Source organism: Mustela erminea, chromosome 1, assembly GCF_009829155.1.
Source record: "Mustela erminea isolate mMusErm1 chromosome 1, mMusErm1.Pri, whole genome shotgun sequence".
In the NCBI taxonomy this organism is placed as follows: domain Eukaryota; kingdom Metazoa; phylum Chordata; class Mammalia; order Carnivora; family Mustelidae; genus Mustela; species Mustela erminea.
In genome coordinates this window covers 9,177,636-9,194,996 of record NC_045614.1, presented here as the reverse complement: position 1 = coordinate 9,194,996, position 17,361 = coordinate 9,177,636, and the positions used below count along the sequence as shown (strand labels likewise).

The following is a 17,361-nucleotide window of genomic DNA, read 5'->3' as shown; positions in this document are numbered from 1 at the left end:
AGGGACAGGGGGCCAATTTGGGACCTCATTCATTCCTGAGGGAGAACTGGATTTTTGGAATGAACCTGTAGTACTAGCTCCTGGGTGTCCCACCTCTCTGCTGCTCCTCCCCCAACCACTTTGTTCACCCCATTATCCCCAGTCTGACCCCGCAAGTATTTAAGAAAACTGTCACCTTTCCAGGATTCCTTACACTAAAAAGACAGAATCCTATCCGGAGACTTTCCCCGGATGCATCAATTCTGGAGGATACCCAGAGGGGTGGAGCTAGGGCCATTGGACCCAGGTGGGAAGCATGGAAGCGCATCCATGAACAAGGTATTGAAGGATTAGTTGGCCAAAGGCTAAGATCATCTCCCAGTTACTGGGTGGAGGTCCTCCCACCCTCAACTGACCATTACCTGCCTCCAAACCTGCGTTTGGTTTTAGTTTCCATTCAAGCACTCAAGTCCAAAACAAAGCAGTTAGGGGACACTTCACCCATGGCCCAACTGTAACCAGGTCACGTTGCTTCTTCCCTTCATGGCGTAGAGTCTAGACATTTCCACCACAGTGGGCCAGGCTGTTTAGGGCTTCTTGCCTCTCTCCCTCAACAAGGGACATAAGCCCCAGACCACCTACTGAACTTCACAGGCAGCCTCCTGGACCCAAAGTGATGGGCTAAGCCTCAGGGGTCCTAGACCTTGTTGGTCTGTCATCTCTGCACCCTCCTTGGGGCCATCTCTTTCCTCTGAGAATTCAAAGACCACTGGTGGTGCTATTTATTTACCATCTCTGTACCTGTATTATAGCTACTGAGTAGTATTAAGAAAATGTTTAAAATGGTCCAATCGTTCTATGTAGTCTTGCTTGTTAAGAGGTATACATGGTTCACTGGGAATGGATGGCATGAAATGGTGCCACAGTGTGGGTTCATAGCCCTGCCCTACTCAAATTCTGGAGCTCAACCTCCTCATCCAACTGAATTGGTACTAAAAACCAAGATCACCAGTCTGGTGCAAAAACTCAATGAGTTAGTATGTAGAGTATTTGTAATGGCACTTCTATCACTATTTTCTCACTGTTTTGAGGTTGTGAGGGGGAAACAACAGCCCCTTGAACCTTATGGGGACATTCAACCAAAACTTGAGCTGCTGGAAAATGAGCCTTACTCAAGAGTCACCTCCCCCAGAAGGAGACACAGGAGGAAGACACAAAACTTAATTTAATAGAAATTTTGTTTGTAGTTCTTACATTCTCAGTGTGAGCCAAGCTGGAACCCACTGCCCCACCTAGAAGTGGCCCAGTCCTGGGAGCAGGGGAAAAAGGGAAGTGGTCAGTGGGGGTCAGAGCTCAGGCCCTAGGAGCCCTGTTCTTCCTCAGTGCTGGGGGCTGGGGATGCCACCCTCTTCTCCTGCCCCCCTCTGGGATCACGAAGGAAAGCAGATGGAAATCTTGGGCCTGGGGCTTCTCTTCCACACTCCCCTGCCCCTTTCAGGTTGGAGGGGAACTAAGGGAACTGGGGAGAGAAGGGGACAGAGGAAGGCAAAGATGTCAATCAAGAAAGAGGAGATCAGGAATAAGGACTAAAGGAGAATCAAAGACAAAACACCAGTTTAAAAAAAAAAAAAAAAAAAAGAGGGGAGGAAACAAAACCAAAATCCACCCCAAATCAGAACCCGCCTGGAAAAAAAATGAAAGTTCTCCAGTCTCATAGAGACATTATTTGGCGCAGCCGGCTCTGCGGCGGGAGCGCTCAGGCCTCAGTCCAGCCCTGGAGGCAGCGGCATGGCCCCTACAGCTCATCCTTGGCCTGGCCAGCGGCAGCATCTTCCTCTTCCTCTTCCTCCTTGTCATCTTCATCCTCCTCATCCTCATCTTTGTCTTCCTCATCTTCCTTGTCTGCCTCCTCCTCTTCCTTGCGTTTTTTGTCCTCCTCCTCCTCCTTTAGCCTCTGCTCCTCATCCTGCTTGTCCTTCATCTGCTTTTCTGCCGCCTACACACACACCACATACCTCAGGGCCTCGCCCTCACCCACCAGGCCTGCCTACCCCCCCCCCAAGTCCAGGACCAGACCCTGGGCCCACCTTCGTGACACCCCAGGTCTCGTTTCCAAACTCCTCTGCATATGCTTCATCGTTGGTGATGAGAAAATTGTCGAAGATGGTGCCAGACTTGACCTGGGGGACAGGAGGATGGATGGAGAAGTGGTCAGAGGGGACATCGGATGTCCCTGGCCTTGGACAAGTCCCACCCCAGCACCCTCCATATTCTCATGACAACTACACAATGCCCTTCTGATTTTTTTCATCCGTAAAATGGCATTTCTCAGTCTCTTCAAATATTTTTCTAGTACCTACTACATGCCAGGCACCATTCTACGCATAAAATGTTTATTACTTAAGAAAACTGACAAAAATTTGATCCCTTCAAAATGGAATTTTTTCAAAAATTTTTTTCTCATAGTCACATTCTTTTTTTCTCCCAGTAGGCTCTGTTCCCCATGTTGGGCTTGAACTCACGCCTGAGATCAAAAGTTGCACGCTCTACCGAGTCAGACAAGCACCTCTGAAACTAATTTCCTAACGAGATTATCTAAAATTTCTAGTTGTTAAGGACAGTTAAATTTGTTTGCATAAAGGATCTTAGAAGGGTATCTGGCACATAATAAGCAGAGCCTCAAAGTGGCTGCTGTGAGAACTCCGTAACAACAGACCAGGAAATTCTTCAGGAAAAGCACCACTTTGGGCTCAGATCTGCCCGAGGTTGAATGCTACCATCCCTTTCCTCCTGGATGACCCTGAACATTTAAATACTTCAGGAATCCCTTATGTGTCTCACCTGCCAGAGATCTAAGCCCAGAACAGCAAAGTTTTCATAGGCATAGATGTTGCTATCAGGAGAGTACTCAGGGTTGTCAATCTCTGGGTGGATCCAAGTGCCCTTGTAATCTGGGTTGTCAATCTGCCGGGGCTTCCACTCGCCCTGCGGAAGGGGAAAAGGGAACCAGTGGTTGAGTGGTGGTCGGTGTGCTACCCGCTGTGCACCCCCACCCTGCTCAGAGCCCCAGATCACCTTGTACTCAGGGTTCTGAATCACAGGTGGTTCCCACTCTCCATCCATTTCTTCATCCCAGTCCTCTGGCTTTTTAGCATCAGGGTCAGGGATGTGCTCGGGCTTATCCCAGTCCTGAGGGTATGTAAAAAAGTCAGTCAACCCAGCTGTCCTCTGCACCCTCCACATGGGGAGCCTCTGCCCAAGCACCAACCTCAGGCTTGGAGTCTGTGGGGTCATCAATCTTGGCCCGCTCATCCCAGTCTTCAGGCTTTGAAGCATCGGGATCCTTTATCTTCTTGGGAGGGAGGAAGTCCCAATCATCCTCCAAGGAGCCTGATTCCACCTGGCTGTTGTCAATCTTCACCTCATAGGTATTATCCGGCCGCACAATCAGGGTATACAGGTGCGTGAATTCATCATCCTGAAGAGGGGGGGAGATGAGTGGCCCCGCCCACCATGCTGGCTTGAGACTCCCCTATCGCCATTTGTCACCACCCCCAGTCACACCTTGCAACGGATGTCCTTGTTGATCAGGACGTTCTTGCCCTTGTAGTTGAAAATGACGTGAACTTTCTTGGTGCCAGGGCCACAGATATCGGGGCCTAGGTGGAAAGTGGGTGCAGTCAGAGCAAGAAGATGCCTGCCATTGCAAAGCTCCCCTTTACAAAGGAAGACTTGCTTCTTAAGTTCAGGTCTGTGAAGGGTCACAGGACAGGAATCAGACCCTGACTGGTACTAAGGAGTAAAGGTGTGGCCTTTTAAAAAGGAAAAGAAAACGAAAAAACAAAACAAAACAACAAAAAAATCAAAAACCAGCTCTTAATGAATTTAATGCCCTTACTTATAACATCAGGAAACAGCTACAGAAAATCCCATACACTACTAGTTTCAGACCAACAACAACAATGCAACATTCTCAGCCTCCTTTCCAAAAACAAGCCTTAACTACGTAAGTACTTCTCGTGTTCTCAAAACTACCTGTCGGGGGCTTTAAAGAACCCATGAGATTTCAGTCTCCCTCTAACGAATCAAAGGTCAGGACCAGGGTGGGGCCCCTTACCGAACATGATGTTGTATTCAGAGTCTCCGTGCATGTCAGTCTGGTCCAGACCATCTGGAAAAAGCTTCACGTAACCGCCCCCACAGTCGATGTTCTGCTCGTGTTTCACGGTGAACTGCACCACCAGTGTCTGGCCCTTATTGCTGAAGGGCTCAAATCTGGCCGACAAAGCGTAAAAGCGGGCATCCTGGCTCGTCTGCAGCCCTAGCAGGAGACCATAGTGAGGTCATGGCTCAGTCCCAACCTCCCCGGACCCTAAGCATTGGAGACACAGAGGGCTGCCCCTTCCTCCCCCTGCCCTGCTCATGGGGGATTAACCAAGCTGTGAAGTGCAGGGCTTCCTCCAGGAAGTCCTCCTGAATCCGAACCCCCACCAGCCCAAGGATCTTACCTTTATCCTTCTCCTGGTCACCGTAGAACTTGCCGGAACTGAGGACAAATTTACCAAAATCTGACTTGTGTTTGGATTCGATCCAGCGGTCGGTCCACCCGTCTAGGGGATCAAAGGGGCAGGTCAGTGCGGCCCTACTGATCTCTTCCCATTAAATATCTCCCAGTAGCCTCAAACACTGAGAAACAGACACCCCTTGACTGACCCCACCCCAACCTCTGGTTTGACACCTTCAATGGCTTAAAGGCTTCTCCAGCAAATCCTAACTCCCGCCGCGGGAGTCTGCTGCACCCTCGACGCTCCCCAGGGACATGGAAGGGAGGCTCGCCGGCGGCTCTCGTACCCGGAGCCCACCGTATTGGTCCTCTAAGCAGTAATTACACGGGAACAACGCAAATCTAGGCTGACGGGCCGCCCTCGACGTCGGGCCGGCCTCGAGTCGGGACCAGGCCTTACCTCCGTCCAGAAACTGCTCCTTAAAGTAGATGGCGGGTTCGGCAGCGGCCAGGCCAAGGAGGCCGAGCAGCAGCGGTACGGGTAGCAGCATGGCGGGCCGAGGGGGCGGCGGCGCGCGGGCCCTTTAAATCTCTCCTCCGGCGGCGGCTCTGCAGTAGGGACAGACGCTGCCGCCGGCCGCGAGCTTTTATACCCTACCGCCCCTCAAACCAACCTGGCCCGGCCTCTTGTCCCGCCCTCCGCGCCTTATTATTGGTCTGCGGATACGGCCCTGACTTTCCATTGGACTCTTGTCGTCTGAGCAAGTTAGGGTGTGCCTCGGAACGCAGGGTTCCCAGATGGCCGATTTCTATTGGCCACACAACTGCCCAATGAAGGTCGACCACGCGTTGTGGGGGCCGCCCACCGGTGTGGTGGGGGCCTCGAGCCCCTTCTGCCCAGGTCATGTGACCAGACCTCGACCCAACCCCGCCCTAGCCCGCGCGCTTAGCTCTGGGTCTGGGCGTTTAAAGAACGCGCGCTAGTGCCCGTGTCACCGCGCGGGACCTGGATCCTGCCCGAGCTCGCTCTCTTTCATCCCTCTGCGGGGAGCTGTGGGCACGGTTTTCCTAACCACTTTCTACTCTGCAGCTGGGAAGCCCCCACTCGGACGCGCTCGTTCTAGCTCTCCCCCGCCCCAGGCTAAGATGGGGCAAAGGGCACCGGAGCTTAGAGGCTGGGGACCTGGGTCCCTAACTTCACCCCAGTGCCACAGTCTGCAGGCTAGCAAGTAAAGTGCCAGCTCTCCTCTCTGGTCCCTAGCCTTCCCTAGTGCCCTGACAGCCTGTCAGACTGCTGCTCTGTGACTGGGACCAGTCACCTAGTCTCTGAAGTCACAGGAGCCTCTAAGAGGATAGGAGGAGCAACCTCAGCTAGGTGCCGCCCTACAGAATCGCTTTCAAAGCTGTTAGGGTTGTCTTGGGACAGAGAAGAAGGTTAGAAGATGTAACTATTGGCCGTGGCTCCTGGAGTTTGATAGGGTTGTTCCTCTAATCGCAGCCTCTCCTTTAAACCCTCCCTCAGCCGGTAAAGGGGTCTCTGCCTGTGGTCTCCCACAAACGGCCTGGCTTTTGCAACTAAACGGCTAAGAGGAGAGGAGGGGGGTTCCGTTGGGGAAGAAAAAAAAAATGAGACAGATGGTGGGGAAGATAAAGTCCAAAGGAGATGGGCAGGACCCCTGAGTCTAGAGTGTTCTGAAGCCAGAGGCACGTGACTGACAGTGACTGACACTGTCTCCCTGCCCCCAAGCTGCAGGAAGCAGGAAGGAGGTCTGGGGGTTTCCCAAACTCTGAGCAACAGCCCTGGACCTTGGAACATAGAAGTGGACTGCGGAAGGGGGGAATCCTAACAAAAGACTGGGGAAGGGGTCCTTCCCTGATAGTGGTGGAGACTCAGAAAGAGGAGGAATTGGGAGTCTTGGAGAAGTTGGGTTTCTGCAGGCATGTCCAGTATCACCCAACCTGCACCCCCTCATGAGGATCCCCATTTGGGGTGATCATTCCTGGCCTGTCAGTGACCCTCCCACCTTCCCTCCCTTCCACCGTATGTCATGCACACATGAGTTTGGTGCTTCCTGCTTGAGAGTAGACCCTGTGACTGTCTTATTCACTTCACCATCCCTCAATGTCTCTTGCAACACCTGGCACAAAAGAGACTTAAAACCTACTTGCTGTGTGATGGAAAGAAGGAAAGACTCTTGGAAGAATTAAATGTACAAAAACAAGGGAAGTGCTTTGAAGCTAAGGAGGGACTTGGAGATCCACATACTGAATTTTTATCAGGACCTCACTGTGGGGTCAGGATTGGGTGATCAGGCTCACATAGTAATAGTGATGGTAAAACCATCACAGTAAAGTAAAGGTGTTCTTCTTATGATAGTGCTTGTCACATGGTCCACACTCAATTTAGTATCAGCAGTATGAGTACATGTGTGAGCAGTATTTCACTTAAATCTGTGATATAAGCCCATAACCTCATCTCTATCCAGGAAAGGAAATGGGCACAGAAAGACTAAGCAACTTGGCTGAGTGGTATAAATGGAATTAGAATCTACTCGCACTAATCTCCACTGGCCACCTGTAACTATCAACCATTTGAAATGTAGGTGGTTCCCAACTGAGATGTGCCTTAGGTATAAAACACACACCGGATTTTAGAGACTTACTATGAAAAAAGAACATAAAATATTCCATTAGTAATTTTATAGTATTGAAATGATAATTTGGACAGGTTTGGTAGATTTTTCAGATTAATTTCATCCACTTTGTTTTTAACACTGCCACTAGAAATTTTAAAATTAGATTTGCGTCTTGCAAAAAAAAAAAGATTTGCGTCTTGCATTATATTTCTAGAGGCCAGTACTGATTAGGGTATCCATTATTGCCCTGACATTGATCTTCTCAGAGCATACACTGACTGGAATGCCATCTGAAGTGTTTATAGTTTCCGACACCATCTCTACCAACTGTTTGTGGAATCGTCGGGAGGTCGTATCACCCTCTGAGCCACCATTTTCACAACTGTGAAAGGGGGATTATATTAATATCTATGTCAAAGTTTTGGGGAAAATGAAATAACACACCCAAAGCACTGGGCAGAGGACATGAGATGTCTCTACAGGTTAGCTGCTATCTTGACTATAACTATTATTATGTGAGACCCTCTCTCCTTTAGAAATAGGGATGGTCTCTGTCTACCTACCCTCCTTTTAAAAACTTAAAAGTCAGTGATATCAGCGGAATGACTGTCTCTGGAGCCACCACCTACAATCTTCCTGCAGGCCAAGAGAGAATCCTACAAGGGCAGAGGGCTCCTAAAGTCAGAGAGAGGGAAGTCCAAGGTCACGCCGCGTGCTGGAAGTGTGGCTGGGTGAAACTGAAAACAACGCTGCGATTCTGTCCTTGAGGTCTTCAATTTGGCCTCCCTGATCAACCAGACACTACCAGTCTAGCTAGGGCGGAGGCGGGCACTAAGTCTCTCCTACCTTCTAGGGTTCAGTTGCCGCACTGAAGATGGCGGCGTCCTGAGCCTGGCCACGGTCCGCCACACTCAAGATGGCGATACACTCCCGGCGCCGGTTCCGGTTCCGGTTGTTCAGGCCCCCTCCGGGACACGCCGAGCACGCTGGCAGCAGCCATGGCGGACGGCCCAGTGGCGGAGGTGCTGCTCCGGCAGCTAGAGGCGGCCGATGGCGGCCTGGACAGCGCGGAGCTGGCAGCTAAGCTGGGCGTGGACCACCAGGTCGTAGTGGGCGCCGTGAAGAGCTTGCAAGCGCTGGGCGAGGTGAGTCGTGCGGGTGATGCCGGGCCTCCTCGCTTTTGCGCCTGAAGGCCCTGTCTGCAGAAGAATCCTTCGGGAGTCCTGCCTGCGCGCCGCAGGCAACAAGTGAGAGCCCAGAAGCACTGACGTTGTGCACTAGTAAATGCCCATTGAGACGTGGTAGGCGTTAGGGAGGGCACGATGATGGAAAAGGAGCCGCGGTAGCTGCCCCTCACGGAGGTTGCCTTCTAATGAGGGAGACGCTCAGGTGACTCTCAGAGCGATGGAGGAAGTACAGGGAACCCAGAGGTGACAACTGGCCCTGGCTTGGGAGTCAAGGAGAATATCCCCGTGGAGGTGATGGCTGAGTCAGGCCTCTGCACTGAGGAGGAAAGCTCCAGGGATCAATGGCAGGGATGGGAAATAGATGTAGAAAGGCCTAAGTAGAGCCAAGATTTGCAAAGCCTTGTAGGTCTTTATCTCCTGGGGGTACTGGAGAACCATGGCAGGAGCTGGAGCCAGTCAGATGTGTGTCCTATCTGCATCTCTCTGAGGAAGGGTTGGCAGGGGCAGGACTGGTGGTGAGGGGAGGAAGGCAGAGGCTGGCACCTCCCCAAGCTAGAGGGCATGGTGTCTGGTTTTAGGGAGGCAGGTGGAAAGGAGAGAGGATTCAGGAGAGGGAGCGAAAGGAGATCCATGGCAAGGCAGGAAGAGCATGGATGAAGCCCAGCCTTTTTGACTCGGACAAGTAAAAAAAGGGATAAAGTCATAGGAGGAAGATTTGGAGAGGCCTGTGGGCCACCTAGGAGGCTGGGTCCTTGGGGCTACAAATCAGAAAACATAACTGAGCTGCATATTCATCAAGCTCATGTTCTGTGCCCCACGTTGGTCTTGGCGTTATTTATCATCTAGTTCTTGTCATTACCCAAGGATAGTAGTACTGATCTCTCCATTTTACAGACTGGACACCTGAGCACTGGTCAGTAACTTGATCAGTGTCACTGGAAGGAACAGGCAAACCTGGATTTGAAATTAACCGTTCAGGGTCGCCTGGGTGGCTCAGTCGTTAAGCGTCTGCCTTCGCCTCGGATCATGATCCCAGGGTCCTGGGGTTGAGTCCCACATCGGGTTCCCTGCTCTGCTGGAGGCCTGCTTCTCCCTCTCCCATTCCCTCTGCTTGTGTTCCATCTCTTGTTGTGTCTCTCTCTGTTAAACAAATAAATAAAATCTTAAAAAAAAAAAAAGAAAGAAAGAAAAAAAATTAAGCATTCAGGGTCTAGAGCCTGAGGTCATCAGTGCAGAGGGCAGGTGTGTGGAGCCTCAGTATGTTGATTAATGTGAAATTGACTTGTGTTGGTCCCAGAAGGTTAAATAGTGGCTGTTTATCATGTCTCAGTCTAACACAGTGGTGGTAACAAAACATTCTAGGTCCTTCCCATAGGTTAATTCAGTAGATGGGGTAGAACCCATCACACCTTTCTCTTGCTGGTAAGAAAATTAGCTCAGGGAAGTTAAGCAACTTTACCAAGGTCACACAGGGAGTGAGGAGCAGAGCTGGGAATTAGAGTGGAGAGGGAGTTGGGTCGTGTGGGCTCCACCCAGCCTTGCTCCTCTGCGCTGGATCTGAACCCATCCTCATCACGGAGCCTTGCATTTCTGTGTGTAATGTGGACCTGGGGGCCTTTTTCTGACACTCTGGGCACTGAAATGGCCAACATGTTAAATGTGGAGATGAATCAGTTCACCTGGGGGTGAACTGGGGCCTTAAAAATCTTTCTGAGATTCAAAAGTAATAGAACTGATTTTCTAGTAGATACCATTCTTAATATTTTACTTTTTCCTGAGAGGCGTGCGCCATCTCTGTCATTATCCTGGTGTCACAGAAGGAAAACAGAGGTTCGGCAAGGGGTACTCACTCTGCTGGAATGTGGTGCCACTCAGTTGTGAAGCTGTCTTCAGGCACTGTGTAACCCAGGTGCTGTGGTGAGGGCGTGCCTGGCTCTGAACCCTGTCTCTGTGGGTCTTCACTCTGCCATTTCCCTGCAGGTCATTGAGGCTGAGCTGCGCTCCACCAAGCGCTGGGAGCTTACTGCCGAGGGCGAGGAGATCGCCCGGGAGGGCAGCCATGAGGCCCGGGTGTTTCACAGCATCCCCCAGGAGGGCCTGGCCCAGAGTGAGCTCATGGTAAGGTCCTAAGAGCGAGGCCTAGGGAAGTGATGGGGTGAGGTGGCCCTCGTGCCCCACTCACTGTGGCTTTGCTCCCCCAGCGGCTACCCAGCGGCAAGGTGGGCTTCAGCAAGGCCATGTCCAACAAGTGGATCCGCGTGGACAAGAGTGCAGCTGACGGGCCCCGGGTGTTCCGAGTGGTGAGTCCCTGCGTGCAGGGGGGCAGACGGGCAGGTGGGCCCCTGGCCTTCTCAGTCTCTCACACCCATCATCACGGCAGGTGGATAGTGTGGACGACGAGGTGCAGCGGCGGCTCCAACTGGTCCAGGGCGGGCAGGCTGAGAAGCTGGGTGAGAAGGAGAGGAGTGAGCTCAAGAAGAGGAAGCTGCTGACTGAAGTGTGAGTGGGTGCCCCCTCCCTTCCATCCCGTGTCACCTACTTGGTCCTGGGGATTGTGGGGGATGGAGTCACCATGCCCAGACTGGGCCACAGTGCTCTCAGTGTCCTCCCAGCTCTGCTTTACCACGTGGTTGTCAAGAATTTGTGCCAGGCTCATGCCACCTCAGGGCCTTTGCTTGTGCCATGACTTCTGCCGAGAATGGTCTTCCCTTAAGCCAGGCTTGGGCATCAAACCTCTGCCATCCTGACACCCCTGTCTCCCTTTGAGTTCCATAAAAGTTCCTCACTTGTACTTTCCATACCAGTGCCATGTTTCCTTCCGTTACAGCTCTGATTCCAGAGTCCGGAATTTATTGACTGCCATCCTAGACAGGCCTAGGGCTCTGCTCTCCCAGGGCTGATGTACCCTTTGAGATATCGAGTGGCATAGCATTTGTGGGGACACAGGCTGGAGGAGAGCTGCCTGATCCTGGTCCTGGCTCTGGCACTTATTAGTTGTGTGACCTTGGTCAAGTCACCTGATCTTTCTGGCCCTCCGTTTCCTCTTCTGTAAAATGGCTTCTTTTTCACAAGGTAGTGGGATGATTTCAGTGGAGTCGAACATGCCAGCACAGAATAAACGCTCAAGAGTTGTACCTGTTACTCTTGCTCAGCTGTATGCTCAGTACTTTGAGTAGACCCTCGCACATAGTAGATTCTCATTAAGTATTTGTTGAGTGAGTAAGTGAGCGACAGACTGATGTAGGTGTGGGCTGAGTAAGAGGATCTCAGGTGATGATGAATGTCAAGAGAAAAATAAAACAGTGAGGTGGTGGTTGGTGTTGGGGTCAGCATCAGCTGGGAGATCTAAGGAAGCCTCCCGAAGGAGGTGACAGTGGCGTCCCCTCCTCCTCTCTGGCCGCAGGACCCTGAAGACCTATTGGGTGAGCAAAGGCAATGCCTTCAGCACCAGCATCTCCAAGCAGGAGACAGAGCTGAGCCCAGAGATGATCTCCAGGTAGGAGGTGACCCCAGGAACTGAGGCAGGTCGGAGAGGGAGGACAGCACTCACCAGACCCACGTACCTTGCATGCCTCAACAGTGGCTCCTGGCGGGACCGGCCCTTCAAGCCATACAACTTCTTGGCCCACGGTGTCCTCCCCGACGGCGGCCACTTGCATCCTCTGCTCAAGGTCCGCACGCAGTTCCGACAGATCTTCCTGGAGATGGGGTGAGCACGGGGCCAGGGGTGGGGCCAGGGGCGGCCCGGCCACTGGGCACAGGCAGGGCAGTCAGGTCACATCTCCCTCCAGGTTCACAGAGATGCCGACTGACAACTTCATTGAGAGCTCTTTCTGGAACTTTGATGCCCTTTTCCAGCCCCAGCAGCACCCGGCGCGTGACCAACATGACACCTTCTTCCTCCGAGGTGGGTGGAAGTGGCCACGCCATCAGAGGCGCCAGGCCCGGGGAAGAACTTTCCAGAGTGGCGTACTCATTTTACAGAATAAACTCCATCCTTGGCGTGGCCAGCTGGGGCGGTGTGAGCTGGTCCCAGTGACTTCTGTGGCTTCCTCCCACGTCCCCTCCTGCCCAGTTCATGGCTCCTGCCTGCTCTGCTGGGCAGTTCTCTGCTGACGGGTCACATCATAGAGGTGCCACCTTGACATGCCCTGTCCCCCTGAATTCTAAAAGTCCCTCATTTCTAGTCTACTAAGTTCTCACCGTACACCAGTCTCTGTTCTGATTCTCCTGCCAACTGTAGGAGGTAGCAGTGTTGGCTCTCTTTTACAAAGGAGGAATCTGGGCTTACGGAAGGAACATCACTTGCCCACAGTCATACAGGTCAAACGTGGTGGAGCTGGGATTTGATCTCAAGCTTTTTGGGTGCGCCAAAATCAATGTTTCTGGAAAGGGATCTTAAGAATTCACACATTCACGCAACAAATGTTTGCCAAGCCCCTCCTGTGTGCCAAGGTCTCTGTTAAACATCTGGGTTATAGCTATGAATGAAACATGAAGTTCTTGCCCTGGTGAGACCTGTGTCCTGGTGGGATAGATACTTACTAAATCCTGAGTGGTACGCAAGTGCAGTAATACAAGATGGCAGTAAACACAGTGGAAACTGGCGTAAAGGGGTCAGGGCTGTCAGCTTAAAATGAAGTCTTTGTTTAAATAAAAGCCAAAGGAGATAAGGGAGAGAACCATATATGGGAAGGAAAGTTCAAGAGGGAAAGGCCTATGCAAAGGTCCTGAGGCTGAAATGTGGCTGGTATGCTCACAGATCAGCTGGGAGGCCCTGTGACTGGAGGAAATGAACAACTAGAAAGTGGCAGTGACAGGACAGGATAGCCAAAGAGAGAGCTTTGTCTCACCTCCCACCCCCACACCCCAGGAAATGGGAAGGTTCTGGGCAGAGGTGGGGATGAGACTGACTTGGGTGTTCCTGGCACCCTCTGGCTGCGTGAGTGGCAAGGATGGAAGCTGCACATGTTGCTGTCTGTCCTCTGTGCAGTGGCTGTTTGAGAAATGCTCCTTGACTGACCAGATGATGCTCTGTCCTGCCCAGATCCAGCTGAGGCCCTGCAGCTCCCAATGGACTACGTCCATCGGGTCAAGCGGACCCACTCTCAGGGTGGCTACGGCTCACAGGGGTGAGACAGGACCAAGACTTCAGGGTGTCGGTGTGGGGGACAAGGTTTGGGGGGTCTGAGTGCCACAATGCAGACTTCCCATTTGTCCTCCTGAAGGTACAAATACACGTGGAAACTGGAGGAGGCCCGGAAAAACCTGCTGCGCACGCACACCACTTCGGCCAGCGCCCGTGCCCTCTACCGCTTGGCCCAGAAGGTGCAGCTCAGCCTGGGCAGTGGGGGAGGCCGGGGGCTGTCCTGTCAACCTTCTGACCTCCTCCCGGGCCTGGCCTGCCTGTCACCCCCAGAAGCCCTTTGCACCAGCCAAGTACTTCTCCATCGATCGTGTGTTCCGAAATGAAACCCTAGACGCCACACACCTAGCCGAGTTCCACCAGATCGAGGGTGTGGTGGCTGACCATGGCCTCACCCTAGGCCACCTCATGGGCGTCCTGCGGGAGTTCTTCACCAAGCTGGGTAGGCAGGCAGGCTGTGGTGGGCGGTGGCAGGGGAGCCATGGGAGGATCCCATGCTGCCAAGCTTACCCCCCAGCCCTCTGCTCCCCCGTCTCCCCCGCCCAGGTATCACCCAACTGCGCTTCAAGCCGGCCTACAACCCCTACACGGAGCCCAGCATGGAGGTGTTCAGCTACCATCAAGGTCAGGAGGGATCCTGATACTGAGGTGGGGAGGGATTTCTCAGGCTGCCCACAGCTCAGCCTGGGTCCCTGTCACTGCCAAGCCCACTGCCAAGATCACTGCCAGAGCCAGCGTCATCCACACAACCTGCCATTCTTTCTCCCACCCCTATAGGCCTGAAGAAGTGGGTGGAAGTCGGGAATTCTGGGCTCTTCCGCCCTGAGATGCTGCTGCCCATGGGGCTCCCCGAAAACGTGTCAGTCATTGCTTGGGGCCTCTCCCTGGAGCGGTGAGTGCCTAAACCACTCAGGGTGTCTGGCTGCCACACAGGTGCCTTGCGGGGCCTGGGGACCTGCAGACTTCGGCCCCATCCGTTTGTTACTCATTCGACAAGCCTTTAGTGAGTGGCTGCTGTGTGCTTGGTCCTATACTAGGAGTAGGACAGCACACATCCCTGCCTCTGCAAAGCTGGGCTTATAGTGCAGTGAGAAAGGCAGCAGTTAGCAAGATAAATAAGTAAATTGAACAAATAAAGCTCAGAGTGTGTCTGAAGCCAGCACGTGCTGTCGAGAGAACACAGTAGAGAAGGCTAAGCAGACAGGGTTGTCAGAGAAGGCTCCAAAGAGGAGGCAGTATCCGAGCAAAGACCAGAGGCAGGTGAAAGGGTAAGCTGGGGGTACATCTGGGGATACATCTGGGGAAGGGTGTTCCAGACAGTTGGAACAGCCAGTGCAAAGACCCAGAGGCAGGAATGTATGTGTTATATTTGGAGAACATTGAGGAGGCCAGTGTAGCCAGAGGGAGGGAGGAGGTAGAGGAGGGTGAGGAAGAGACCGGACAGATGACTCAGGGCCTTGAGAGCCTTGGGAACAGCATGGGCTTTTAAGGAGGTGGGAACCATCAGAGAGAGCCTGATCAGAGGAGATCATGACCTGATATTGCATTAAAACTGTTTTCTTACCTTCCTCCCCACCCCAAGCCCAACAATGATCAAATACGGCATCAACAATATCCGGGAGCTGGTGGGCCACAAGGTGAACCTGCAGATGGTGTATGACAGTCCCCTGTGCCGCCTGGATGCTGAACCGGGGCCCCCACGGACACAGGGCGCCGCGTGACATGGGCCACCCTGGATAGCCTTCCTTTCCCTGAGCCCCAGCTGTCCAGCCCCGTAGCATCCCTGCCAGAGACCTCCTTGTATTTATAAGGCCTCTATGAGGCCATCCACCCCCACTCCCACCCCTGGTATCTCCTCTTCGGCACCTGCCGCAAGGGAGCAGGTAGCAGGTTCGACCTAGAAAGGTGGGCCCTAGGGAGCCCTACAGGCCATCCGCTGGCTAATAAACTGGGCAGTTGTCCTCATATGATGCCTTTCCTTAGGGATGGAGGAGTGCTGGACGCCTTGGTGTGAGGAGCGGTGGGTTGGGGGCCCTGGAATCCTCAGGAGCTCCTGGCTTGCCTGGGCTAGATGCCGTTGGGGAAGACTAGCTCCGTCAAGCATTTACCGATCACCTGGTGGTGCCAGGCTCTACCCTAGAAGAACAGAAGTCCTTCCACCCCTGGGGAAGGGGCATATAAGAGGGGAAGGCCAAGGCAGGTGCCACAATTCCCCCTGGCAGCCAGGCATGGTGAGGTGATGGGGTGGAGGCAGCTTAAAAAAAGCATTCTTTTTTATCCCCGAAAGCATTTCTTTAAGGTTGCCTCCTTTCCCCGCCCCCCTTTTTAAAAAAAGAGCAGTTTCTGGTTCACAGCAAAATTGAGTGGAAAGTATAGAAATTTCTCATCTACTCTCTGCCCTCACACGTGCACAGCCTCCCCACCATCAACATCCCCACCAGAGCTGTGCCTTTCATAACGATGAATGAACTCCAGAGACTTCCTGACCGCCCCCACTTCATGGTTCGTGCACTTCACGCTCTGTGTTGTACATTCTCTGGGCGTGGACAGATGTGATGCTGCATGTCCATTGTTAGGGTAACACAGTATTTTCAGTGCCCTGAAAGTCCTTTGTGTTCCACCCGTTTATCCCTCTGTCCTCCCCCTAAAAAGCTATTCTTTTTTAAAAACACGGTCTCCTAAGAATTTCATAGGAGCTCCTTAGGAAGATGAGTAGGATAGGGCTTCCTGAATCTACACTGAGCCGTGAATGGGTTCTCTGTTTCTGTGGAAGTATTTTAAAACAAATCTCAAAGTCTCCAGGTTCCTCACCCCCACGTCCTCAGGGTCGGCATGCTTTTGGAAATGGGAATGGTACTTCTGGAATCTTGGGGCCGCCATTACAGCCGGCACAGTTGGCAGCTGAGGCTGTGGGCTTCTCTGGTTCTTGGGTGTGTGTACATACCAATCTCCCAGGGGCTACTCAGTCGATTTTTTTTCTTTATTTCAAATTAAATAAGTCAGTCATACAGGAAAATACTCATTCCTGCAACAAGTGTGCACCTTCTGACTGCCAGCTGTGTCTTGAGCTGAGGACTCAGCAAACTGGAGAGCTGACTGGTCCCTGCCCTGGGGAGCTGAGCTGGGGGAAAGGGAACACGAGATATAAACAGATAAATATGGAACTGGAGGGAGGGGTAAAACCACAGAAAAGTGAAGGTGGGTGGGCAAGGTGAAGTGTACAGAACATAAACCATAAAGCCTAATACAGCAAGCACTTAGGAGTCCGCCCCCCAGTTGGATCAAATCTGACCATGGACTACATTTGTTTTGGGTCTTATGCATCTTAGATCTGTGACTAATGGTTGGAAGACCCTGTGGGCTTGTCCTAGTTCCTTTTGCCAGCACCTCACTGAGATTGCTCCCTCCTGAATTTGGCGTTTCTCCTTCTCATGTGTTTTTAAAACTTTTGCTACTATATATGTTACTTAAACAAGACAGGTTTGATTTTGCTTATTTTCAGAAGTTACACAGACCCTGCACCATAAAAAAATCGTCCTGTTTATTGTGTGTTGCTTTTCTTTTCAATGAGTGTGTGCACATGAGCACGTTTACCAGTGAATCTTTTGAGATTTTTCTCCTAGATAATCTGCAAATCTTCAAATCTGGTGCTGCAGGAATGTACGTTTTGTTTACGTTATGGCTTTGCCACAAGATCTAATGTTAGCTGCTGTTCATTAAACTCTGTTCCAGAAGTTCCAACCCTTAAAATAGTCCGTTTTAGATTTTATTGCCTTAGTTACAGGCAAAAATGGATTTTGAGAATGAGTGGCAGTTGTATGCCCCACCCCCCAGCCCCTCTCACTGGTAAGGGACCAGATTCAAACCACATTCTCCATAATGTAGGTGTCAGCATGGGTGCCCTAGGCA

The 17,361-nt window shown here is 52.2% G+C and overlaps 2 protein-coding genes across 2 annotated transcripts; one reads left to right on the top strand and one right to left on the bottom strand.

Annotated features, from left to right (window-relative positions):
* Positions 1-1,199: 1,199 nt before the first annotated feature.
* On the bottom strand, positions 1,200-5,124 carry CALR (calreticulin). Its single transcript, XM_032312437.1, has 9 exons — positions 4,944-5,124; positions 4,488-4,589; positions 4,097-4,300; positions 3,544-3,638; positions 3,248-3,457; positions 3,055-3,168; positions 2,821-2,964; positions 2,067-2,159; positions 1,200-1,975 (listed from the first exon to the last, which is right to left on the bottom strand). Exons 1-9 carry the CDS (start codon positions 5,032-5,034, stop codon positions 1,775-1,777), a joined length of 1,254 nt encoding a protein of 417 aa, XP_032168328.1. The 5' UTR covers positions 5,035-5,124; the 3' UTR covers positions 1,200-1,774.
* A 2,950-nt stretch (positions 5,125-8,074) lies between these two features.
* FARSA (phenylalanyl-tRNA synthetase subunit alpha) lies at positions 8,075-15,417 on the top strand. The gene is made up of 13 exons (XM_032312408.1): positions 8,075-8,264; positions 10,287-10,424; positions 10,508-10,606; positions 10,687-10,805; positions 11,710-11,802; positions 11,887-12,015; positions 12,098-12,213; positions 13,354-13,438; positions 13,535-13,634; positions 13,726-13,894; positions 13,999-14,076; positions 14,230-14,344; positions 15,035-15,417. Exons 1-13 carry the CDS (start codon positions 8,118-8,120, stop codon positions 15,171-15,173), a joined length of 1,527 nt encoding a protein of 508 aa, XP_032168299.1. The 5' UTR covers positions 8,075-8,117; the 3' UTR covers positions 15,174-15,417.
* The last annotated feature ends 1,944 nt before the right edge of the window (positions 15,418-17,361 follow it).

Excerpts from the sequence above, each read along its gene's own strand:
- FARSA (XM_032312408.1), top strand. The coding sequence starts at position 8,118 with ATGGCGGACGGCCCAGTGGCGGAGGTGCTGCTCCGGCAGCTAGAGGCG. Across the intron at positions 11,803-11,886 it reads AGCCCAGAGATGATCTCCAG|TGGCTCCTGGCGGGACCGGC; the intron begins GTAGGAGGTGAC and ends ATGCCTCAACAG. Across the intron at positions 14,345-15,034 it reads TGGGGCCTCTCCCTGGAGCG|CCCAACAATGATCAAATACG; the intron begins GTGAGTGCCTAA and ends CCCCACCCCAAG.
- CALR (XM_032312437.1), bottom strand. The coding sequence starts at position 5,034 with ATGCTGCTACCCGTACCGCTGCTGCTCGGCCTCCTTGGCCTGGCCGCT. Across the intron at positions 4,590-4,943 it reads GGAGCAGTTTCTGGACGGAG|ACGGGTGGACCGACCGCTGG; the intron begins GTAAGGCCTGGT and ends TTGATCCCCTAG. Across the intron at positions 2,965-3,054 it reads TTCAGAACCCTGAGTACAAG|GGCGAGTGGAAGCCCCGGCA; the intron begins GTGATCTGGGGC and ends CCCCTTCCGCAG.